The sequence below is a fragment of the Mustelus asterias genome, chromosome 11, assembly GCF_964213995.1.
Source record: "Mustelus asterias chromosome 11, sMusAst1.hap1.1, whole genome shotgun sequence".
NCBI lineage: Eukaryota > Metazoa > Chordata > Chondrichthyes > Carcharhiniformes > Triakidae > Mustelus > Mustelus asterias.
In genome coordinates, this window is record NC_135811.1 from 24270218 (window position 1) to 24296724 (window position 26507).

At 43.8% G+C, this 26507-nt stretch overlaps 1 protein-coding gene across 2 annotated transcripts in view; it reads left to right on the forward strand.

Annotated features, from left to right (window-relative positions):
- afap1l2 (actin filament associated protein 1-like 2) overlaps positions 1 to 26507 on the forward strand; it is a 241770-nt gene that overhangs the window by 126417 nt on the left and 88846 nt on the right. For both annotated transcript variants that reach the window (XR_013498974.1, XM_078223255.1), the window contains exon 3: positions 10471 to 10551. Coding sequence is in view for 1 of the 2 variants with exons in the window: in XM_078223255.1 (XP_078079381.1) it covers positions 10471 to 10551 (81 nt within the window). In the remaining variant the exon portion in view is untranslated. The remainder of the gene's footprint in view (positions 1 to 10470; positions 10552 to 26507) is intronic.

A 26507-nucleotide genomic window follows, 5' to 3' on the forward strand; every position in this document is an offset into this window, starting at 1 on the left:
CTGGTTAGGTGCATTATGATGCTAAATTCTCCCTCAGTGTACCCAAACAGGCGCCAGAATGTGGCAATGAGGGGGTTTTCACAGTAACTTCATTGCAGTGTTAATGTAAGTGTTAATGTGACAGTAATAAGTAAACGTAAACTCACAGTGCCAGGGTTCAATTGCAGCCTCGGGTGACTGTGTGGAGTTTGCATGTTCTCCCCGTGTCTGTGTGGGTTTTCTGTGGGTGCTCCGGTTTCCTCCCACACTCCAAAGATGTGCGGGTTAGGCTGATTGGCCATGCTAAATTGCCCCCTAGTGTCGGGGATTAACAGAGTAAATACGTGGGAGTCCGAGGATAGGGCCTGCGTGGGATTGTTGTCGGTGCAAGCTCGATGGGCCGAATGGCCTCCTTCTGCACTGTAGAGATCATGATTCTAACTCACTAAGACTTCTTCAACAGTAGCTTTCAAATGTACGACCTCAACCACCTCGAAGAACAAGGGCAGCAGAAATATGGGAGCGCCACCACCTGGAAGTTCCCCTCTAAGTTCCACCGTCCTGACCTGGAAATATATCATTATTCCTTCATTTTCACTGGGTCAAAGTCCTGAAACACTCTTTCTAACAGCACTGTGGGTGTACCTGCACCACATGGACTCCTGCAATTCAAGAAGGCGGCTCACCACCAACTTCTCAGTGGCAATTAGGAATGGGCAATAAATGCTGCCCTAGCCAGAACACCCACATCCCCAGAGCCACTTTAAAAAGTAGAGGCTATTCAAGCCTCCTAAACCTATTCCTGTATGATCCTGACTGATCTGTATCTTGACTCCACTCCCGTTCCGTAATCCTTCATACCCTCACCGAACGCAAGTTGAATCTCTGTTGGAAAGTGCACAGATATGGGCAGAGGTTTGGAAGCAGACTCTAACTACCTCCAAGCATGAATATTCCGTTGACACTGCCTGGGCTCCACAGGTAAAGGGCCACTGGGGATAAAGGACAGGAGGGTTTCCATTCCGAGCACAAAACAGGAGAAGTTGTAGGTATGAGTTGATCCTTCAGCCAAGAAAGTCAATGTCCCTTGAATTTGTAGCAGCTGTCGAAGACCTTCCTGTCAGTATAATTGCTGTATCCTTACATTATTTTATTTACATACTGGGTATTGAATCGGTAGCAAGTTACTAACTCATTTCTTCTGCTGCTCCTTAAGAAATAACATTTTTTAGATTGATAAATATCTACACTAGCTCCTTCACTTGTATTTCAAGTGAATCTTTTACTCTAAGTTCGAAGGGAAATAAAATAAAATAGAAAATGCTGGAGATGCAAGGAAATCATAGAATCAATACAGTACAGAAAGAGGCCATTTGGCCCATCGAGCCTGCACCAACAATAATCCCACTCAGTCCCTCTCCCTGCCAACCCACATATTTATCCTGCTAGGGAGGCGATGGCCCAGTGCTATTATCGCTGGACTATTAATTCAGAAACTCAGCTAATGTTCTGGGGACCCAGGTTCGAATCCCAGCAGATGGTGGAATTTGAGTTCAATAAAAATATCTAGAATTAGGAATCTACTGATGACCGTGAAACCATTGTCGATTGTTGGAAAAACCCATCTGGTTCACTAATGTCTTTTAGGGAAGAAAAGCTGCCATCCTTACCTGGTCTGGCCTACATGTGACTCCAGATCCACGGCAATGTGGTTGACCCTCAGCTGCCCTCTGAGCAAGGGCAACTAGGGTTGGGCAATAAATGCTGGCCAGCCAGCGATGCCCATGTCCCACAAATGAATTTTTTAAAAACCCTGACGCTCAGGGGCAATCTTCGTTCTTTGTATCATAGCCAATCCACCTAACTTGCACACCTTCCGGCTGTGGGAGGAAACCGGAGCACCCAGAGGAAACCCACGCAGACACGGGGAGAATGTGCAAACTCCGCACGGACAGTCACCCAAGGCCAGAATTGAACCCGGGTCCTTGGCGCTATGAGGCAGCAGTGCTAACCACTGTGCCAGTGTGTCAGTCAACATCTGGACAAAAGAAGATAGGTTAATATTTTGGGTGGGATCTGGGAAAATATTGTGCAATTTTAGTTGGAAATTAGTTTATTCTTATATCATCTACTCCTTCATATGATTTTAGGTGAATACAAAATGCAAGCATAATGTTGCTAATGTGGAAAAAAGACCTCATGCATTCATAACACTGCCATTTACCATTACTCTTTGGAGTTGGCGACAATCGTTTACTGTGTCCCAAGTTTCAGAAACTTTCCAAGACTCTTAAATTTTCCACCAGATTTGACCCCAACTCCCATTTGCTTCAGTAATGCAGAAAGGAGCCCCACTCTGTCATTGCTTTGTTAATCAAACATCTACATTAACAGTAAATATAAATGCAGTTAAAGGGATATTCACAAAGCACCTTTGAAGGAAAACATTTTTACACAAGAAAGATATTTAATGAAGACTAAACTTGGACAACAAGTTTCTTTTTGGTCTGTCTGACTGTATCTTTGATTTATGATGGAGTGTATGCGTCATGAGGGTCACATGACCCGGAGAGCCAATCAGGGAGCAGGGTAGGGGAACACCCTGGTAAGCGTGGGCTTCTGTACTCAGTCATCTCAGGAGCTGATTGGAGCCATGAGGCTGAAAGCCTCGTTTTAACCTGTAAATAAACGAGTTGTGTTTTCCCTAAACTGGTGAATGAGCATCTTTACAGTACGATCACATATTTCTCCTAAAGTCAGCTTTTGTCTTGGCAGTTATCGACTTATCAACATATTAAAAAATCTTTTTTTCAAATGCCCTCTGTCCACCATGAAACATTTTTCTTCCTGCTTATCAACCAATTTGAGCTGTAACAGCACTTGTGTACACTTTCTTTGTGTAGCACCAAATCGCAATGACCTTTTTAATCCAGTGTTGTCACGCGATGTTTTGGGGCTCCTTTTTTATTCATTCATGGGATGTGAACATGACAACAAGGACAAGATTTATTGCTCCTCCCTAATAAATGTTTAGCGGGTGGTGGTGAGCTACCTTCTTGAGCTGTTGCAGTCCATCTGGTGTAGGTACTCCCACAGTGCTGTTAGGGAGCGAGTTCCAGGATTTTGACCCATGAAGTAATGGCAATATAGTTCCAAATCAGGATGATGTGTGCCTTGCAGGGAACTTGCAGGCGGTAGTGTTTCCAAGCATCTACTGCCCTTGTCCTTCGAAGTGGTTGCTGGTTTGGAAGGTGCTGTCAAAGGAGCCTTGGTGAGTTGCTGCAGTGCATCTTGTAGATTATAAACACTGCTGTGTGTCATCTTATGATTGATAAGGGGGCGGCACAGTGGTTAGCACTGCTGTCTCACAGCGTCAGGGATCTGGGTTCGAATCTAGCCTTGGGTGATCATCTGTGTGGAGTTTGCATGTTCTCCCCATGTTCACGTGGGTTTCACTCCGGTTTCCTCCTACAGTAAAAAGATGTGCAGGTTAGGTGGATTAGCCATGGTAAATTGCCCCTTAGTGTACCAAGAAGTGCAGTGGAATTAGTGGGGTAAATATATAGTTACGGTGATAGGGCCTGGGTAAAATGCTCTATTGGAGAATTGGTGCAAACCCAATGAGCTGACTGGCCTCCTTCTACACTGTAGGAATTCTATGGACAGGGTTTCAGGGATGCTGACGAGTTACTTGATTGTTGTAGGAGCTGCACTCATTCAGGCAATCGGAGATTATTCTATTTCCCTATGACAACTGCATCTCAATTCAATTGCACTCCCGACTGATACTGGATTGATTTTGGGGGAATCAGGTGATGCATTACTCACCAGAGAATTTCCAGCCTCTAACCTCTTGTGTAGTAGCCAGAGTATCCATATGGCTGGTCCAGTTAAGTTCCTGATCAATGGTAACTCCTCGGATGTTGGTGATAGGGGATTTAGGATGGTAATGCTGTTGAATCTCAAGGGGGGGGGCTGGCTCAAGGGGGGGTGGGGGGTGGGTGCAGTGATTGGATACGGTTTGTTAGAGATAGTCATTGCCTAGCACATGTATGGCATGAGGTTGTATGAGGTTGCAGATGGATATAAATAGATGAGTGAATGGGCTTAATGGATTATAATGAGAGAAAATGTGCAGTGGTTCACTTTGGCAGGAAGAATGAAAAAGCAGGATGTTACTCAAACAGAGAACAGCTGTAGAATTCTGAGGGGCAGGGGGATTTAGGTGTTCTAGTGCATGAGTTGCTAGTATGCAGGTACAGCAACTAATTAGGGGAATTTCACAGTAACTTCATTGCAGTGTTAATGTAAACTCTATTTGTGACTAATAGATAAACTTTACTTTTTAATTAAGAAGGCGAATGAGATGCTATCCTTTATAGTTTATTACGAGAGGAATTTCACATCAAAGTAAGAATGTTATGCTTCAGTTATGCAGGGCATTGCTGAGATAGTGGCCGCGATTCTCCCGAATAAAATCTAACTGCTGCCGCCAGTGGGAAAATCGCTGCATTTCTCGCCGGCAGCACTATTGAGGTGGGATTCAACAACTTTGAACCTGAATAAAATGCCCCCATGTGAATCACACCAGGCCAAATGTGCCAAGTATTAGAGGCTCCTGAATCAACAATCAGCTGTTCAGCTGACATTCAAGAGCATTTCCTAGGCTCTCAGAATAACTGAAGAATAACCTAGTCTCACATTAATGCAGGAGGCATTTCATGTTAGATCTTTTATGAGACCAATATTTTGGAGTTATAACTGTGGATTTACCTCTGACAGTCTCAACTGCAGCAAGAACCCAGAAAAAAACCATTGAATCATAGAATCCCTACAGTGCAGAAGGAGGTCATTCGGCTCATCGAGCTTGCACTGATAACAATCCCATCCAGACCCTATCCCCTTAACCCCACGTATTTACCCTGCTAATCCCCCTGACCGAGGGACAATTTAGCATGGCCGATTAACCTAACCTGCACATCTTTGGAGTGTGGGAAGAAACCGGAGCACCCGGAGGAAATCCACGCAGACACGAGGAGAATGTGCAAACTCCACACGTGCAGTCATCCAAGGCCGACTGATACTGGATTGATTTTGGGGGAATCAGGTGATGCATTACTCCACACGTGCAGTCATCCAAGGCCGCAATTGCACTCGGTTCCTTGGAGCTGTTAATGAGGAGGGCTTCACAGGGTTCACCAGACAGGGTGTGCTTTGTTGCTTCTGTTCACAATTGCAGCTGAATAATACTCCGACTTACAAAATTGAGTTAGAGATGGTCAGACAATATTAGACTAATTTAACACTGATATGAGGTAAAGTATATTGTATTCACAATGAAGCTTGGAAAATGCTTTAGCTTTACTCTCCATCTAACAGGGAGGAACTTCTTGAAGTGGGCTTTGTTAACTGAGCAAATTAAATCTTGCTAATTTAAACGGAGGAAATTAAAAAATATATAAACTAAACGCACCTTTGATATAATCACACAACTTGCCAGTGGGATAAGGAAGTGATCCAACAAGGCATGGACATCAGTTTGTGCAACAAAACTCAATGAAAGAAACCCCAAAGAATTAGATCTGGGGAGAAACCTGTCGATGTTACTTACAAATTTTTCAGCTTCTCAAAATTCTTGTACTGCCCAAACAAGGTAAAGGATAACTTTGCGAGAAAAGATGGAATACGTACTCAAATGGCAGTGAACAGATACAGTATAAGTTATGGACCAGTAACATTGTTTGGCCTTTCATTGTTGTTAGGTCATTGTAACACAGAAATACTTCACTAAAAGTTTAACATTATTGCAGATGCCTAGTTCGTGGTTCATGTGTTTTAAAATATCATTTTCGGTTTAAAGAATTAAGGCTTGACAATAGCAATTGGGATAAGTGCAATTAAAGCAAGTTTTGGCCTAATACCCTCAAATGTTGGGGCGATTATGTTTACTGAAGTTGTTAACAGCAAAAACAGAGAACTATTAAACAACAGTTGGGCTTACTTCGCTAAAGAACTGGAGTTGTGATGCCTGCAGCGCTTGCAAGAACAATGGCAGTCAAGAGAAATGTTTTCTTTTGGAATTAGAGCTAAATTAGTTTAAAAAGCCTTCAGTGAAAGGTAAGTTTGAGGACAGCACCAAGCAGGCAATATTGTTATGGAGATGGATAGAGCTAAAGAAAGTTCTCTGGTTTCAATTTATCTGGCTGTTTGCTGAGAATTAATTTCAGTTTAGACCATGTGTGGTTTGCAGCTCTCTAAATGGTAGCCAAAGCAAATGACAGTTAGATAGACTTGCACTGTAGACAGCGTAAAACGTAACCAGAAGAAGGATCAGAGGCATCCACAGTAAAGAGATGGTAAATGAAAATTTTTTAAAATTTTATTATTTTCTCAGAGGTACAAAGCCAACACACAGAGTGGACGAGACAAACCCTTCATCCATTTCCTTGATTGTTCAGAAAAAATTTCAAATTTAAATTGAATTCAATTTGTGGTCCCCACAAACAAGACATACTAGATCCAAGCTGACAAGAAGAGGCATTACACCTGATCTTACGCTTGACCTTAGCTGAAAGACTGAGAAGCAATCCTCTGAAAATAGCTGGAGCTGAGGAGAATTCTCCAAGGGACTGTTACATACTTATGGGTGGCCCCTATAAAGCAGGTATCTTTAAGACTGACGTATCTTATAAGAGAATTTTTGGGGAACGTAAGAAGTAAACCTGAGTGCATAACACATGTACTTATAAATTATATTGTTTAGTAAATAGTGGTTATTTTATTCAATTCTTTTAGAAACAGTAAAGTTGGTGGCGAAGCTCTATTGGTTAGAACATGTTATTCGGATTTCTCTTAGATGTTAATGGTCTCTAATCAGATTCTAACAACATGCAATTCTCTTTACTGCCACTCATCAACATTCAAAAGGCAGATCAAGATCTCACTCTGCATGCATGAACTCCACCCCAAATTCTTTAACAGTAAAGCAATGAAAACATAATGCATATTTCTTTGTGTAGCATGCAATTTATTTCATGCTTGGTCTTTATTGCTCCAGTAGATTACTTGAGATCCTTTTTGTTTATGGTGTGAAAGTGTTTTGAAACCAGTTTAATTTTAAATCAAGAACTGAGCAGTGGCCTCTCATTAAACAGTGAGCATGCACTGGTTTTGTAGAAAAGGGAATGGAATCCCTTTCATCAGTAAACCTTGAAGGTTAGAGTAAACATTTTGCAGCAGAATAGAACAATGTGGACTAGTTTACAGTATCTGGAGAGCTCCTGGCAAATATTAGGATCTTATTTAAAAGTAGGTTGGCAATTCTGAATTGAGTTCCAAAGTGGCACCTTACCTTCAAAAGACAATCGATTAAGGAGTGACAGGGATGATTCTCAGATTGAAAACTCTATGAAGATGTCACACTTGCTTCAATTGGTCTTGGGATTTATTGAGATTTGATCAAAGCTAAATTAGTTTGAAAATAACACCAGTGACGTATACATCCCATGATTTAAAAAATAAGAAACCCTCATCCATGCTGTTGTAACCTTGACAATTCCAAAAACTCCTGCTCGGTTCCCACATTCTGTTCTCTGTAAATTTGAGATCATCTAAAACCCTGTTGCCCACGGCCTTACTCGCATCAAGTCCCATTCACCCATCACCCCTATGCCTACTGACTTACACTGGCTCCCAATTATTTTCAAATCTCGCTGTGTCTCACTCCTTCCCCTCTAATCTCCCCCAGCTGTACAATCCTGCTGTTTCCAATTCAACCTGTTTAAACATCTTCAATTTTAATCACTCCTTCATTGGTGTCGTGCCTTCAGCTAACAAGGCTCGAAGCTCTGGAGTTCCTCACTGTATGTCTCCCCCTCTCCATCTCTCTTTCTTCCTTTGTTTAAACCAAACTCTTTGGAAAAGATTATTATTCATCTGTCCTTAAGATCTCCTTATTTGGCTCAGTATCAGATTTTGTTAGATGACACTGTGGAGTGTCATTGGATGTTTTATTACTTTAAGGATGCTATATAAATACAAATCATTTTGTTGTTGATTAGGGTCAATCCAAGACTTAAGCATCATGTTGACTGATTTAGAGATAAATGGGGTAAATTTTCCACTGTTATCTTCCCAATGCAACACATCACATGCCAGAAATGCAAATTGGAATGTAGGAAGGGGGGATAGCATTCCATTTGCAGCTCGCGTGAATGTTCATTCATATTTCCTAATGGTAAATAATAAATATGCACTGTCATCTGTGTCATATACAACAGAACAAGTTTTCAATGTGAAATGCTCTGTGTGGGATGTCCAAGAGTGGGAGATGTACCCTATGATATAAACAAGTTGAGAAAACAAAATGTTCATTCATATACAACTCAATTTTCCTTTATCGGAAATTCTTGGGGCTGATTGCATCTTAGATTTCAGTTCATTTTGGTTTCTGGATACTGCATATAAACTTACATGACAATAACCTAAGCTTAGGCTAGTTATAGTCCAAAATAAGTAAAATGGTTGGAAAAGGATTACTAAATAATAAACACAGGTTGCATGTGATAAGTCTTTCATTGACATGTTCACCACAAAAATCACAAGGTAAACAGTGTAGACTTCTTGTGCTAAAGGTTGATGAAGTTAAACGAATCAATTCGGTTTTCGAATTTTTAGATAAAGGATACTCGAGCTGTAGTAGCTCACGATGACCAGAAGGTCTGCAATAGCTTCACGTAAATTAAATACTTTTAATGGACAATTTGTGTTATACAGGCAAACGCAGAAGCTATATTCGCATCATGATATCTCACAAACAATGACGAGTGGTTGGAGCTGAGAGAGGGGACGAGGAGAACTTTTACCAGTAGTCCTTTGGGATCTTCTGGCACCTCAGCCTCGTTTACGGGATAGATTTAACGTTCCCCCGCTGATGGGCTTGAAGGCGAAAGGAATTTGTTATATTCAATGAGCATCCTATTGGCTGCTTACCCACCTGCCCCTTCCCCCACTGCAAGAATACTAGCGGTGGCATTGACATCGAACAACATACCCACCAGTGGGCCAATTGAAGTCCTTCAGAGGGCAATTGATGCCCACTTAGGAACATCAACCTGCCATTGCGAGGATTTGGCTAGCAGCAGGAGAGGCCATTGATTCATAGAAATCATAGAATCCCTACACTGCAGAAGGAGGCCATTTGGCCCATCAAGTCTGCACCCCACAATCCCATCTGGGCCCTATCCCCATAGCCCCACATATTTATCCCACTAATCTCTCTAATTTATGGTCCCAGGACACCGAGGGGCAATTTAGCATGGCCAATGCACCTAACCAGGACATCTTTGGACAGTGGGAGGAAACCAGAGCACCTGGAGGAAACCCACGCAGACACAGGGAGAATGTGCAAAGTCCACACAGACAGTGACCCAAGTCGGGAATTGAACCCTGGTTCCTGGAGCTGTGAAGCAAGCAGTGCTAACCACTGTGCCACCATGCTGCCCAAATCCTTGCCAACCACCCGACCAGGCAGATTTCCCTGTATGTGCTGGTGATGGGCGGGGGTGAGTCTCTCCCACAATGGTTTACACCCGACCATCAGGTTCCTCTCCCCACCAGGGTCTTCTCAAAGGAACCCCGCCCCCCACCCACTCCCTCTCGCGGGCATGCCTCTTTGATCGCCGATGTAAGCCCCCAAACACATACCTAAATTCTGATCAATGCTGCACACCTCTGTCCTGAAATACTGTAGAGCTACTGACCTCTGACTGGGAGGGAAAAACAATCATTTTCCTCCTGCACTTGCTGATCCAGCATTGCTGCAGTCCTGCCTCCAACCTATTAATGGCCAACTGGCAGGGCAGCCAATGGTGGGACGCTGACTATTTAGCCAGAAGGGATGGGAATCCAGCGCTTTGTATAATTCAACCCTGCGTTCTGAAGTTGTGCTTGAGCCCATTAACTTCTGTCGAAGATAAAAGATGCTACACTGAAAAAAATCAGCTGATGCACCACATGGAGGAACAGGGCAAGACTGTCACAAAAGCATGATGATTCATGGCAACCTATTGCCCATCCATCCTGTTCATTGACTGATGCACAGGTTTCAAACCATTGCTGTTTGGAAACTGCTCAGGAATATATTGTGAAAGGCTCCATCAGTTTGAGCCTATCTTGATGTTGAAATGGACCAGAACATGTTTTGGAATTGGATATGGTTCTGTTTATGAAATCTTGTCCTTCGCACGTACAAGGAATTAAGATTAGATTAGAGTCTCCTTAACTTTATACATAATTCCAAATGCCCTTGGGTAGATTGGGTGGAATCCATAATCAAATAAGTTGTCTGTAATCTTTTGGAAAGTCAGATGATCTTTCCTCTTTCAAGTTTTTTCTTGTATTTTTCTTGTGTTGTTATTATATAGTTATTCATTTATAGTTTAAACTATGAATTTCCCATTTGAAACAAACACTTTATGTTTAAATTTGTAGCTGGAGAGGAGGAATATATCTATATGAACAAAGTTCTGCTTGAAGAAACAACTACAACTGATAAGAAAGCATCAGAGAAAGGTAACTGCACCATTGGCGATATTTTCCAGTGTTTCACTGTGGAGAAAGGCTGTTATATTTACAGTTTGCAATTTATATTCTGTTGGAAGGCTGAGTTCATTGTTAAAATATTTTGCCATTAACGCTGATCGAGATCATAGGGCAGATCTACCAGTTGCCACCATGGCCAAAGAAAGGCACATGACATGAGTGGACCAAAAAGGGGCAAATGTGAAACATGCCATTCGACCTTACTGAAAGCATTGTCTTGCGAATTAGCTACTGGGAGGTGTTACCAGGAAGAAAGCTATGAAAATACAAGAAAATGAAAGCACCACCTAAATGCAGCTACTTTTTTCTTTAGATCCAGCGTTTAGTGCCTGTCATTGGGGTTCGGGGAGGAAACAGAACATGCTGAGGTTCTACACCTTCAGTTTGTGGAACCCTACAGCTGGCGCCGCCCTCCCTCGGCACCGCCCTCCCTCAGCGCCGCCCTCCCTCAGCACCGCCCTCCCTCAGCGCCGCCCTCCCTCAGCGCCGCCCTCCCTCAGCGCTGCCCTCCCTCAGCGCCGCCCTCCCTCAGCGCCGCCCTCCCTCAGCGCTGCCCTCCCTCAGCGCTGCCCTCCCTCAGCGCCGCCCTCCCTCAGCGCACAAAGTCCTGCGTCACAGAGCTGTTCAGGATGAACCTCGACAAAAACCACCAGATTTCTCCAGACCTTCTTTGCAAAGGCACATTCAACAAGGAGGTGGACAGTGGGCTCTTCCCCACCTCGAGGGCAATGTACAGATGGGGTGAGTCTGCGGGTGTGTAAGAAGGATCTGACGGGGTGGGCCTTTCTCACCACCAGCCAAGTTAGGTCTTGGTGCTAGTTTGAAACTTCTGGCAATGAGGCATTGTGCCGAATGACTCTGACAGTGTGCTCAGGAAAATGTTTAACAGGATCCACCATTTCATATTCACATAGGGCCTCTAGGACATTACGTACAGACCACTGCCTGATGGACCAGTGGTCAAAGGTGTTTCTCTGCATAAATGTTTCCATGAGGGACAGGCAGTAGAACACGGTCCAACTACTTGGAGTGTTCCGCAGCAGAATGGCCGGATCCATCCTTCGCAACACTGGGGACAAGTACAACGTCAGTATGTAGTGACGCTTGGTGTGTGTGTACAGAGGATTTGTGCACTGCTTTATGCAGCCACACACAAAGGTGGCCATCAGGATTAGGCAGCATTGGGCATGCTTTTCCCCTTTAGAGGATTGTCCCTATGAGTGCAATTCATTTTTGACCCTCAGATGAAGCAAAAAATGGCTTGGGTGACTGCCACAGCACAGGAGTGAGGGATGCGCCACGTACATCAATAACAAGAGTGCCTTACACCTGATGACCAGGCTCTTACCTACAATGGAGAGGGAGTGTCGCCCCCACATGCCCAGTTTTTGGTTCATTATACCTACTCAGTCCTTCCAGTTTCTAACGCATGCCCTGGTTCCTCTGAATGATATCCCCAGCATCTTCAGATTGTCTGACCTCACAGTGAAGTGGCTAAGAGGTCAGTCAGCCCAGTTACCAAAGAATATGGCCTCACTCACGCCACGATTTACCTTGGCACCCGAGGCCATTTTGAAGTGGTCGCAGATGTTGGTCAGCCTGTGTGCAGTCCTCAAAAAATGTATATTAAACCAAAGCCTTGCCTCCCTGATGTTAGTGATCCTTTGGCACGATTTAAAGGAGGCAGAACCCCAACCAGGCGCTTTTAAGACAAAACGTCTAAATGCTAATATTAAAAAAGAATCAAAAATAAAACCAAAAGTGATCCAGAAATAGAACAAAAACTTACCTACATAGCAACTGAATGCACAGCTGTCTTTTCAGCCCATAGCAACTCTGGGCACTTAGTTTCTTCATCAGGGAATTGTGTCTTGGATATTTCACTATTTCAATGATGATTCTTGCTGCTTCTGTTGCTTACCCCAAGCCCCATCAGAAATACAAGAATCAAGAAAAATCCGTGGATGTATTGTCAGTTAGGATGATGCACTGTACTGTATCTGCCCTTTTCTGATACAGCACAGTCTAAAATTGGCATCAAGAGCCACAGCACTGTAAACACCACCAGAGGTACAGAGAAATCAATCAATGTTTGTAATTCCATTGAGTGAATCTGTTAAAGTTAGCAGGCTCTTCACAGAATGACAAGACAAATATCCTGTTTTCTATCAGATGGTGTTCACTCAGTTTAGCTCTCGCTGAATACCAGCAAGAAGAGAATTCTTTAATTCTCAGGAGTACCCTACCCAGAGTAACCATTTGCAATTCCCTGTCTCAGAATTTCTGTACACCAACTTCAAGTTTCTGCCTCCTCTGTTCAATTAAAGATACAGTCCTAACGTAGCCCTTATACAAAGAATTATGATAACTCTCGCAGTCAATATGGCAAGAGAAGGATAGCCATTTTGCAAGAACACCCCATCCATTGGTTGCCTTTCTCTCTGATTTTATAGGTAGGAGTTAAACAGCTGTCAGCAAATAAGAAAGTTCGTACCTATCGTACATGATCTTAATATTTTGTAAATGTGGTGTAGACACATGAACAAGCCAGGCGAAAGTTACTCTGAAATTAATTCAGAGTTTACAGTTTTCAGAATATTATATTTATTGAAAATGTTTGGTGTGGCATTTGATTAAAAACAGATGAGGAACTAAGGGTCCAGTAATTGAAGTGTCTAATTGAGCTATGGTACAGAATTGTCCATCATATTTCTCTTTAGCCAATGCATTATGACTTGATATTCCCACTCTTCTTGAGAATAATCATTTAATCGTTTGTTGTTTTGAATTTTTTTACAATATTTATGACCAAGTTTGATCTTTGTTTTATCTTTGCTACAAAACCAAAGGTGGGAAAATATTTTTTTGATACACCTTATAATGTGCTAATAATATAGTTATATTACTTCATATAGTAGGTAACACATATATATATGGTCCACGAACACAGAAAAGCTTAGAATTATATCATAGAATCCCTACAGTGCAGAAGGAGGCCATTTAGTCCATCGAGCCTGCACCAACAACAATCCCACTCGGGTCCCATCCCCGCAGCCCCACATATTTACAGTCCTAATCCCCTGACACCAGGAGGCAGTTTATCATGGCTAATCAACCTAACCATAAGACATAGGAGCAATGTTAGGCCACTCAGCCATCGAGTCTGCTCCGCCATTCAATCATGGCTGATATTTTTCTCATCCCCATTCTCCTGTCTTTTCCCCATAACCCCTGATCGCCTTATTAATCAAGAAGCTATCTACCTCTGTCTTAAAGACATTCAATGACCTGGCTCCACAGCCTTCTGCGGCAAAGAGTTCACAGATTCAACACTCTCTGGCTGAAGAAATTCCTCCTCATCTCTGTTTTAAAGGATCGTCCCTTTAGCCTGAGGTTGTTCCCTCTGGTTCTAGTTTTTCCTACCAGTGGAAACATCCTCTCCACGTCCACTCTATCCAGGCCTAGCATTATCCTGTAAGTTTCAAAAGATCCCCCCTCATCCTTCTAAATTCCAACGAGTACAGACCCAGAATCCTCAACCATTCCTCATACGACAAGCCCTTCATTCCAGGGATCATTCTTGTGAACCTCCTTTGGCCCCCTCCAAGGCCAGCACATCCTTTCTTAGATACGGGGCCCAAAACTGCTCATGATACTCCAAATGGGGTCTGACCAGAGCCTTATACAGCCTCAGAAGTACATCCCTGCTCTTGTATTGTAGCCCTCTCGACATGAATGCTAACATTGCATTTGCCTTCCCAGCTGCCCTCTGAACCTGCATGTTAACCTTAAGAGAACCTTGAGCAAGGGCTCCCAAGTCCCTTTGTGCTTCTGATTTCCTAAGCATTTCCTCATTTAGAAAATAGCCAATGCCTCCATTCCTCCTTCCAAAGTGCAAAACCTCACACTTTTCCACACATCTTTGGACAGTGGGAGGAAACCAGAGCAGATTTGATAATTACTTCATTATAATTAATCAGGAAATTTGGATAATGTACAAAACATTGAATACAGAAAATGGTCTAATGTATAAGACCATAACACCGTTAGATATAGAAGCAAAATTAGCAGAATTGAGTCTGCTCCACCATTCAATCTTGGCTGATAAATTTCTCAACACCATTCTCCCGCCTTTACCCCGTAACCTTTGATGACCTCACCAATAAAGATCCTATCTATCTCTGTCTTAAATACACTCAATGACTTGGCCTCCACAGCCTTCTGTAGCAATGAATTCCATAGGTTCACCACCCTCTGGCTGAAGAAATTGCTCGTCATCTCGGTTCGAAAGTGTCGTCCCTTTATTCTGAGGCTGTGCCCTCAGATCCTAGTCTTGCCTACTAATGGAAACATCTTCCCCATGTCCACTCTATCCAGCCCTTTCAGTATTCTGTAAGTTTCAATGAGATCCTCCCTCATGCTTCTAAACTCCACTGAGTACAGACCCAGACTCCTCAAATGCTCCTCATACGTCAAACACTGGGTTGGATCATATATGTGTATTGGTAAAGGAAACATTGACAAATCATCTTCATAGGTAATTGGCTTAGGAAAATGCATAATGAGACCATCCAGTTCTACTGAAGAAGTTCTTATATCTGACTTTATTATACCTATTTGGCTGAGAGTCCAAACTCATGAAAGGATTATCTCAGCAAGAGGTTCTTTCCTGACAACTGTGGAGTGTTGTTGTCTTTGTTTGATTGACATCTTTAAGAGTTTATTATGAGTTGCTCTGATTGTGATCTCTTTTGTCAATGTCTCAATATTTTTTTGCACAAGATTAAGAGATGTGAAGTATTTGAAGCCTCCATTATTGACTCATCAATGGGTTGGCTGTTTGAAATTTCTATAGGGTTGTATGACCAGCAATTGTTTCCAAGATAAGATTCGTGAATGGGTATTTTGCTTTAAAGAGCAGTTCCACAACAGTTCCTTTGTTATTATATAGTTCATTGGTTCTGGACATAGTGGATGAATGGGCATGGAGGGATCATGAGGTGGCATAGAAGGTATGAGGAGCCATGGCATGGGTGGGGGGCATGAGCTGGCACTAAGTTGTTATACTGAGTTGTTCTGGAGGAGTCATGTAAGGGACATGGTGGGGGTGGGTGCATGGGCAAGACATTTTGAACTTATCTTTAAAAAGGTTCCTTCATCCAGGCTTTATTCGCAGTTCCTCCTTGAACCAAGGGAAGCTTGATGAAAATTGTTGGGAGATAGGAGATCACTCCCCTGAGATGAAGCCCGTCCGGTTGAGGATGCAGAATCACCACCTACCTTATCCTTTGCCAGTGGAAATTGGAGGTGCCAGGGATGAGGGTAGGAATGCCAGAGTCAGGTCCCATGTGCCATTTTTAAATGGTGTCAGAATTGTTGGGATTCCACAAATATCTGGGTCCCTATCAGAGGTACTGTTCTGAAAATCACTAGCATTGCACTTCTGCCTCTTTAGGATGTACCATTCATCAAACTTAAGTGAGGATTTACTGATTTTTTTTTGAGTTAGGCCCCAGGAAGTATATGTGTGGTCAATATATAATCTTGCTTTCATTGGCAGTCAAAGCTCAGCTTTTGCAAAGGCTTTCATCTTCATTCAGCAAGCAGATGTTTTGGCACGGATGAAGAAATGTTCGCATTATGTGGCTGCAGTCTCTTCCTTTTGCAGTATCATTAAAGCCAGGCCAGCAACCACTTTCTGGGAACTCTGTCATTCTGGTTTAACTGCGTAAATTACTTCTGCCAGGATGACTTGAAATTTATCAGAAAACCAGGACAATGACACTGCTCCAGCTGCAGACCACTGCAACAGGATGATAACTATGAGGACAATTGCTGCGGTTGTACTCTTTAATGGAAAATAGTACTGATCAAATCAAGTCTATTTACCTTGAAGGGAAGAGAAGTGAGGCAAACAATTATCAAACCTTGTGGCTGCTGTCAAAGGAATGCCTGTCCTGCCAAGATGAAACCTTCACCAAGTTAGTCGTAAAGTGACAAAAGTCTTCAAATGCACTTCAGAGTAAATTGGAAGCAATTGGTGTTGGTTGAAGTGTTGAACCAACATTTTTGTTTCTAGTTTGCTTTTCAAATCGCACCATTGCAGACCAGAGATTTTCCCCTGCAGAATTACAGGACTGGGACTCAGAAAGGTGTTGGCACAGTTGTAATGCTTCCTCTGAAGCAGCATCTTGTGGGTTCAGGCTCCAGCAGATGATCAGACTGTCGTCAATACAATGGGAGGTATTGTTTTTCTGTTGGATATAGCTTGAGATAACATACAATATTTGTAGCACCAGGTACAGAATAAAGCACTTACCACCACCTCTGTGCTCCCCAAAGAAACAATACAGTACTTCCACGAAACAAGAATGTAAATAAGATGTGCGGTCACGTTACTTATTCTGAATAATTATTGAGCATTTGTTTTTTCTGCCTTTTAATTGTCTGAGGCAAAGTAGTTCTTCTGGCTTGATTTATAATTCTACTAGAATATTTATTCTTATAGCGGTCTGAACATATTGCAACATATTTGATTTTTTATCCCCCTTCGTTTACTCATCTTGGCAGCTTACTGTAACCACGAATTACAACTTTAGTCTCCAACATTTAACTTGGATGATCAGAACGAAATCCCAAATCTGATGCTTGTACTAACAAACACAAGACTTAATTTGCCATGAAATACATTGTTCAGATGAGAGTGTACCTCAGAATTTGAACCAGTTTATCTAAGCACCATTGTGTATGTCAAAAAGAAAAACAAAATGGTTGCCAGGTCTGTTTGGTTTGACTACACAAACTTTCATTCATTAATTTCAGGTTGTACTAGTTTTTTCAATGCTGCTAATGTTCACGTGTTAATTATGTACTGGACCAACATTTCTGAATCAGGGCTATGTGCCAGACAATGACCATCTCCAACAAGAGAGAATCTAACCCCTTCCCTTTGACATTCAATGACAATCACTGAATCCTTCACTGCCAACATCCTGGGGCTCCCAGTGACCAGAAATGGATACTCTAGCTGCAAGAGCAGGTCAGCAATTGGGGATTGTGAGGCGAGTAACACACTTCCTGGCTCCCCAAAGCCTATCCATCATCTACAAGGCTCAAGTCAGGATTGTGATGGAACGCACTTCACTTGCCTGAAAGAGTGCAGTTCTAAGAAGCTCAGTACTATCCAGGACAAAGCAGCCCATTTGATTGGTGCTCCCATCCATGACTGATGCCTCATTGGCAACATTGTGTACCATCCATCAGATGCCCTACAGCAATTTCACCAAGGCTCCTTTGACAGTCCCTTCTAAACCCATGAGCTTTACCACTGAGAGGAAGTGGATGAGATGTAGGTGGCCCATAATTGACCACCTAAGTGCTTCAGTTGGCTGCGGGTTGGGTTACCACGTTGCTAAAGTTCCCGTTTCTGGCAATATGGTGGCAGCAAAATGCCAGGCTCCCTTCCTGACATCTTCCTTGCCATATTGCCAGCCAGCCAGCCACCATAGGATTGGGAAAAATCAGCCAAAGCTAAGGCTAATGGCCTTTGATTAGAATTCCTTTCTGTTTACTTGTTGGTTTAAAAAAAATAATTGTCTTACTGACGTCTACCAATTGCAAATATTCTGTAATGTTGGCATTTATAATTTCCCCACACTTGATAGAAAACACTATGACATCATCACCAGGTGACAAAGATTAACAGTCATTAAGCAGTAAATGACTGCTCCCAGCGAAAGGAAAACTTGAATTCTTGCAGCCAAACTCTGAGCTGTTAATTAATCAAATCACGGGTTAACACTCTGTCCTGCCACCTTTGGGAATTGGGTTCAAATCTGGTCTTAATAGATTGAATGAAGCTCTCCACTGTCTGCTGGTCACAAAGGGCCTATGCGGATCGAGTCTGGGCTCTGTCAACTCAGTTCCTCGTGGGTGTTGGCACACAGCACACCACTGGCACTCAATTAGCAATTGCTTTCAGAAAGAGCGTCAGGATTATTGGTGTGGGAATTGGAAATGTCATGCCAACGCAGCAGAGAATGGGTGCTCTTTCGAGACGAGAACAAAAGTGAATTGTTGGGATTGGGTGGAGGGAGATTCTCAGCCGTACCTGACCTGAGAATGTTGCATGCGTGTTTGCAAATGGAGAGAACCCTGTTTCTCAGTAGTAGCATCCCTCGCCTCGGTTAGCCCAGTGTTATATTTTTAAACAATCAGTCCTGGGTTTGGAACAGTGTTCGGTCTATATATGCACTTAAATCATTTTGAGTTTATTTTAACACTAAATGTTCATCATTTGTCAGATTTAGCTCACTGATAGTGACTGTCGGCTCAGTCAGAGCATAGTCCAGGCTGATACTCTAATGTGCTACTGAAGGAGTGCCGCGTTGTCAGAGGTGCCAACTTCTGTACGAGACACTAGACCGAGGCCCCCATCTTCCCTCCCAGATGGGAGCTGAAGATCCCATGGCATTATTCATGGAGGATCAGGGGAATTATCTAGCTAATCTGACCAATATTGATCTCTCAATTGTCAGTTTTCCTTTGTTACCCAAGATGGCCGTTCCTTTTGTCATCTGTTGTGCGTTCTAGTGTAGCTGGAAACGAGATTGTCTGGCCTTGCCTTGCCTTGCTTTGCCCACCGTGATGCCTTACTTTGCCTCTGCTTGTGGAAACTTGCTGCATGAATTTTGACTACATTGGAGCAGTGAGTATGTTGCAACAGGACTTCATTGGTTGTGAAACGTTCTGAGGGGTCCTGAAGGTGTGAAAGGTGGTATATAAATGCAGGAATTTTTTCTTCTTTCTTATCCTCATGTGTAGTTGGAAAAATGAAATTCTTGTGTCCTCCAAAGGAAATCTAGGCACAGACCCACTTTGATTTGCGCAGCTCTGGCCAATGTTGAGAAATTCCTGAAAATGGGCTTCATTTTTGCGACGTTTGGCAGCGGCAGAATAGTTACTGTAAGCTGTGGAGGGAGCTGTAGAGCTCTGGAACTCTAATAATGCCCCAGGGATTAGAAATAACTTGAGGGAAACCAGCAATCCCATTTTGCAACACGTATGAGGCAATGTTCAAAGTAAATGATTCCCAAATTATTCTTTATCACTGGAACTGAAGCAACTCAGTCAACCTCTGTGGCGAGAGAACAGGCGGATTTTTATTTTGGATGCCGACTCTTCCTTTGATCTTCAAAGGAGGGAGGATCTTCACCTGAAATTTAAACTTGTTATGTTCTCTCCGCTAGTACTGAATCATAGAACCCTGACAGTGCAGAAGGAGGCCTTTCAGCCCATTAAGCCTGCACCAACAACAATCCCACCCAGGCCCTAACCCCGTAACCCCACATATTTACCTGTTAGCCCCCCTGACACTAAGGGTCAATTTATCATGGCCTAGCAACCTAACTGGCACATCTTTGAAGTGTGGGAGGAAACCGAAGCACGTGGAGGAAACCCACGCAGACACGGGGAGAACGTGCAAACTCCGCACAGACAGTGAACCAAGCCGGGAATCAAACCTGGCGCTGTGAGGCAGCAGTGCTAACCACTATGTCACCGTGTCGCCCATATGAGTGCTGTGTGTTATCTGCATGATCTGTTTTTGTTCCAGATTTAAAGCATCCCATAATATTTTGCTTTAGTTTTACTGGAACTGGAGCAGTAGGTTGAGGATCGAGTAACAGATGGTTAACACGTAGACATGGAAAATATGGCCATAAAAACATGAATTATGTTCTGAGAATTTTCAAATCAATGGCCTGTTACCACAACTCATCACAGATAGAAGTTCCAAAGAATCCCTGCGGTGCAGAAGGAGTCATGATGTGGAGATGCCGGCGTTGGACTGGGGTGAACACAGTAAGAAGTTTAACAACACCAGGTTAAAGTCCAACAGGTTTATTTGGTAGCAAAAGCCACACAAGCTTTCGGAGCTCTAAGCCCCTTCTTCAGTTGAGTGGGAATTCTGTTCACAAACAGAGATTATAAAGACACAGACTCAATTTACATGAATAATGGTTGGAATGCGAATACTTACAACTGTCTCTTAAAGACTTGATTAGTTGTAAGTATTCGCATTCCAACCATTATTCATGTAAATTGAGTCTGTGTCTTTATAATCTCTGTTTGTGAACAGAATTCCCACTCACCTGAAGAAGGGGCTTAGAGCTCCGAAAGCTTGAGTGGCTTTTGCTACCAAATAAACCTGTTGGATTTTAACCTGGTGTTGTTAAACTTCTTACTGTGCAGAAGGAGGCCATTTGGCCCATCAATCCTGCACCGACCACAATCCCACCCAGGCCAGTTAGCCCACATATTTGCTCTGCTAATCCTCCTGACACAATGGGCCAATTCAGCATGACCAATTAACCTAACCTGCACATCTTTGGAATGTGGGAGGAAACCGGAGCACCCGGAAGAACCCACGCAGACACAGGGAGAATGTGCAAACTCCACACAGACTGTCACCCAAGGCCGAAATTGAGCTGAGGTCCCTGGCACTGTGAGGCAGCGGTGCTAACCACTGTGCCACTGTGAAGATAAGAACATACGCAAACATGGCATGGCATGTCAAGCCTATGCCAGCCCTGTGCAAAGCAACACACCTAGGCCCACACCCCTGCCCTTCACCAGTGGACCTGCTCTTTAATTCTCTTCAGGCGCCTATCCAGTCTAGTTCTGAAAGCCACAATTAAACCAACCTCCACTGCCCTTTCAAGCAGTGCATTCCAGTCACTGTGTAAGGAAACTATTCCTCATGCTCCCTTTGCATCCTTTGCCAACACACATCAATCTAATTACATTAATATTTTTATTTCCTACTGCCTGTTTATTAGCTGATGGGATACGGTTGCATTTGGAAGGCTGAGGAATTTGATTAGATGGTTTGTTGTTAAAGTTTGACAATTACTGTAAGTTGAGTATGTTGGAGGGCCAACACGTGATTCTGCAGAGTGGATGGGACATGGAGCCCTGCCTGAGTTCATTCACACTGCCGAACTCCATCGTGTAAAATGTGGGTGGATTGAGCAGTGACCAGTCTTTGGCCAGACTGCAGTGGTATAACTCTCTATCCTGCTGAATCTTCTCAGGATCTGATCTGGTTTTGCACACGCATTGGAAGCTTGAAGGTTGGGAATGATTTTGGTGGTCACATCATTGCTGGAATGGAGTAGAGATGTCCGTAAGGTGCTGATTTGCCAGTATATCAGTGGCCCTGCTACTGGAGAGGTATTGCTTCATAGGAAGACTACCCTCTTTGGCAGAGCCAACAACTATTCACATTTGGCGAATTGGAGGTGGACAGGAGCGCACACGATGAGGTGGTGGCTCACATCAGAACTGCTTCAGGTATCCCACAAATCAAGCTTAAAATATGGAAGAAGTTTAAATACATCAGCAAATTAGCCTCGGTGAAACATCCCACTCAAGCTACCTTGTAAAGCAAAACATGCATGTCCATTTTTTCATAGAATCTTAGAATCCTACAGAGCAGGAGAAGCCATTCTGCCCATCGAGTCTGCACTGACCCAATCCCACGCAGGCCCTATCCCCATAACCCAATGCATTTACCCTAACTCATCCCCCTGACACTAAGGGACAATTTAGCATGGTCAATCGGCCTAACCCGCACACCTTTGGACTGTGGGAGGAAACTGAAGCACCCGGAGGAAACTCACACAGAGAACGTGCAGACTCTGCACAGACAGTGACCCAAGCCTGGAATCGAACCTGTGTCCCTGGCGCTGTGAGGCAGCAATGCTAACCATTGTGCCACCATGCCGCTCCCAGAAGTTGTTTATAATTATAATTGAGGCAGATAGAAATTTTGCTGGCCAGGAGTATGAATGATTATGGAGCCGAGGAGGATAGATAGAACCAAGCCAAAGTCGAGATGAGTGGCAGAATTGTCTTCAGGCGCTGAATAGCTGAATACCATTCCTGTATTCTTAATTCTTGCTACACTGACCTGCTTGAAGGTATTCACCTAAAAAAAAATACTTGAACTAAATCTACCTCCAAAATATATGTCCTCACAGGTAATTACAGGCCGGTGAGCCTTACATCAGTGATAGGGAAATTATTGGAGAGGATTCTTTGAGACAGCATTTATTCCCACTTGGAAATAAGTGGACGTATTAGTGAGAGGCAACGTGGTTTTGTGAAGGGGAAGTCGTGTCTCACGAATTTGATCGAGTTTTTCGAGGAAGTGACGAAGATGATTGATGAGGGTAGGGCAGTGGATGTTGTCTACATGGACTTCAGTAAGGCCTTTGACAAGGTTCCCCATGGCAGACTGGCACAGAAGGTGAAGTCGCATGGGATCAGAGGTGAGCTGGCAAGGTGGATACAAAACTGGCTCAGTCAAAGAAGACAGAGGGTAGCAGTGGAAGGGTACATTTCTGAATGGAGGGCTGTGACAAGTGGTGTTCCTCAGGGATCAGTGCTGGGACCTTTGCTGTTTGTAATATATATAAATGATTTGGAGGAAAATGTAACTGGATTGATTTGTAAGTTTGCGGACGACACAAAGGTTGGTGGATTTGCGGATAGCGATGAGGACCATCAGAGGATACAGCAGGATATAGATCAGTTGGAGACTTGGGCGGAGAGATGGCAGATGGAGTTTAATCCGGACAAATGTGAGGTAATGCATTTTGGAAGGTCTAATACAGATAGGAAATATACAGTAAATGGCAGAACCCTTAGGAGTATTGAGAGGCAAAGGGATCTGGGTGTACAGGTACACAGGTCACTGAAAGTGGCAATGCAGGTGGAGAAGGTAGTCAAGAAGTCATACAGCATACTTGCCTTCATAGGCCGGGATATTGAGTTTAAAAATTGGCAAGTCATGTTGCTGCTTTATAGAACCTTAGTTAGGCCGCACTTGGGATATAGCGTTCAATTCTGGTCGCCACACTACCAGAAGGATGTGGAGGCTTTGGAGAGGGTACAGAAAATATTTACCAGGATGTTGCCTGGTATGGAGGGCATTAGCTATGAGGAGAGTTGGAGAAACTTGGTTTGTTCTCACTGGAGCGACAGAGATTGAGGGGAGACCTGATAGAAGTCTACAAGATGATGAGAGGCATGGACAGAGTGGATAGTCAGAAGCTTTTTCCCAGGGTAGAAGAGTCAATTACTAGGGGGCATAGGTTTCAGGTGCGAAGGGGAAGATTTAAGAGATGTACGAGGCAGATTTTTTACACAGTGATGGGTGCCTGGAACCCGTTGCCGAGGGAGGTAGTGGAAGCGATACGGTAGTGACTTTTAAGCGGCATCTTGACAAGTACATAAATGAGATGGGAATAGAGGGATATGGTCCCTGGAAGCGTAGGGGGTATTAGTTCAGTTGGGCAGCATGGTCGGTGCAGGCTTGGAGGGCTGAAGGGCCTGTTCCTGTGCTGTAATTTTCTTTGTTCTTTGTCCTTTCAGTCTTGATGGATTGCATGATGGGCACTTGGGTGTCATTTCATATGTTCTTGAAACTTCTCAATGCTACTTCTCTGTTGATGGGGAAAGGTCTTAAAGAACAAAGAAAATTGCAGCACAGGAACCAATCCTTTGGCTCTTCAAGCCTGCACCGACCATGCTGCCCTGAACTAAAACCCGCCACCATTCCGGGGCTCATATCCCTCTATTCCAATCCAATTTGTCACAAAACAGAATGGATTAGGCACATAAGGAGAATGGCGGCGGTGGCATGGTGGCACAGTGGTTAGCACCGCTGCCTCACAACGCCAACGACCCCAGTTCGATTCCCGGCTTTGGTCGGGTTTCCTCCTGGGTGCTCCGGTTTCCTCCCACAACCCGAAAGACGTACTAGTTAGGTGCATTGGCCATGCTAAATTCTCCCTCAGTGTACCCAAACAGGCACCGGAGTGTGGTGACTAGGGGATTTTCACAGTAACTTCATTGCAGTGTTCATATAACCCCACTTGTGACTAATAAATAAACTTTCTTTCTTATAATGTAAAGCTAGCAGTTCCCTTCGAAGAGATCATAATGGAAAAGTCAGAGTGAGGGGGAGTTTCCCTCCTAGCTTGCATCTAATATCACCATTCTGACGTTCTCACTCACTCACTATTCTCAAGTTAAGAGTTTTGGAAATAATATCAAACAGACAGTACTATAAAATATGTTTATCTTCTGTCATGATAGATGTCAAACTTGAAGCGGTCTCAAGTACCTGTGCCGAAGGAGAAGGCAGCAGCTAATGCCATTCACTCTTCATGGCATCGACACCAACATAAATCCCTCAATGGCAGTTTGTTTCAGGAGAAACAGTGTTTGAAACGCAGAGCGGGAGCGAGGAAGAACAAGTGAAGTAACAGCAGATACTCCTTTAGCTGGAAAGCCGGTTTTGAGCCCTTCTCAGCCAATGAGCCATGGGATTGGGATCTCAGGACATCTGCTACCTAGTGCCAATGTGCTATTGTCATCTATGACAAGAACCCCACAGAGGGTGTGAGACTCTCAACCAGATCCATCAATACAGTTGTTCATGAAGACATTGCAATGTACTTTGGACCATTTGGCAACTCCAGGGCCATTTCAGCAGTTCCCCCATGACAGTGGTCGCAAGCCCAATTGCAGTAATTCTCACCAATCAATGCTGTCTAGAGGTTCCTGTTTGTGCATGATTTCCCCACCTTGATTCCTGTCAGCGGTTTATTCCATTGTAAATTACTGACATGCTGAGAGAATGGCCAGAGGCGGGAGCACCTGAGGCATGGAGGTCTCTGAGATAGATGGGATGTTTTACTACTCTAGCCCCCAGCGCGCCCCTCTCACCATTTCCTCGATCCCCGAGGAGAACCAATCAGCCTCCAAAAAAGCCCTCAGTCACTGCTGCCAATATTAGAGCATCTGAATTAAGCCCAAGTTGTGGAGTAGAACATGGAAAGTATTGATGACATTAGCACCAGGAGGCAACTAAATGCATTGAGCAGACTTGCATTTTTAGGAATATAAACTGGATTTAAATTGCAACCAATTGGATGTGAGAGTTTCTTACTGTTGCTGTCTTTGTTAATTAGGCATTAAAATGTGAGGTACGGTGGTTGGAGAACTTTAAGTGTGATTTCTGTTACTCAGGTAACACTGGCGTTCTAAAGCATTACTGGACCTTATATGTTCTAACCAGATGGATTGGTGCACCTTGAGGTGGAATGAACATTGATGCTATAGGATCATCATATTGTGTTGCATTCCTGAGCCTGAGGTCAGGCCTGCCACAGGGCCTACCCAGCAGCAGCAGGGATGCACCCTGCAGCTTTGTGTCAGACCTTGGAGATCGATGGGCAGAAGCTCCTGAATGCAAGTTAAATCCCAGTGGAGTTTGCAGTGATATTTGCTGTGATAGTGGAGTCAGACACTTTAGGAACATTTAAGCGGTTATTGGATAGGCACATGGAGCGCACCAGGATGATAGGGAGTGGGATAGCTTGATCTTGGTTTCAGATAAAGCTCAGCGCAACATCGTGGGCCGAAGGGCCTGTTCTGTGCTGTACTGTTCTATGTTCTAGTTCGAAATTGAAGTTGGGTTGCCAAATCACCTGGAACATAAGAGGAGCAACAGGGTGACAAGGGATGCTGTTGCCTGGCTCACGTCTGCTACGGGAACAAATCAAACCCCCCCCCCCCGCCTCAGGAAATGCCACGATAACAAAGATGAGGGGCTTGGACAAGAGGCAGGAAAATTAGGCCGAATGGAACCGCGCTTATTCCAACAGGACAAAATGTCAGCAGACTACTAATAGCAGCAGGACCGAATGCTGGAATTACATGGTGACCAAGAGGCAATTTAGTGTAAATTGGGCCATTAAAATACTCCAGGTCACTTATACCCACCCTGGAGTGAACAGCAACTGATCACCTGCAATGTTAACCCGCTCCACGGGGTGGGTGGCAAGGAGCCCTGC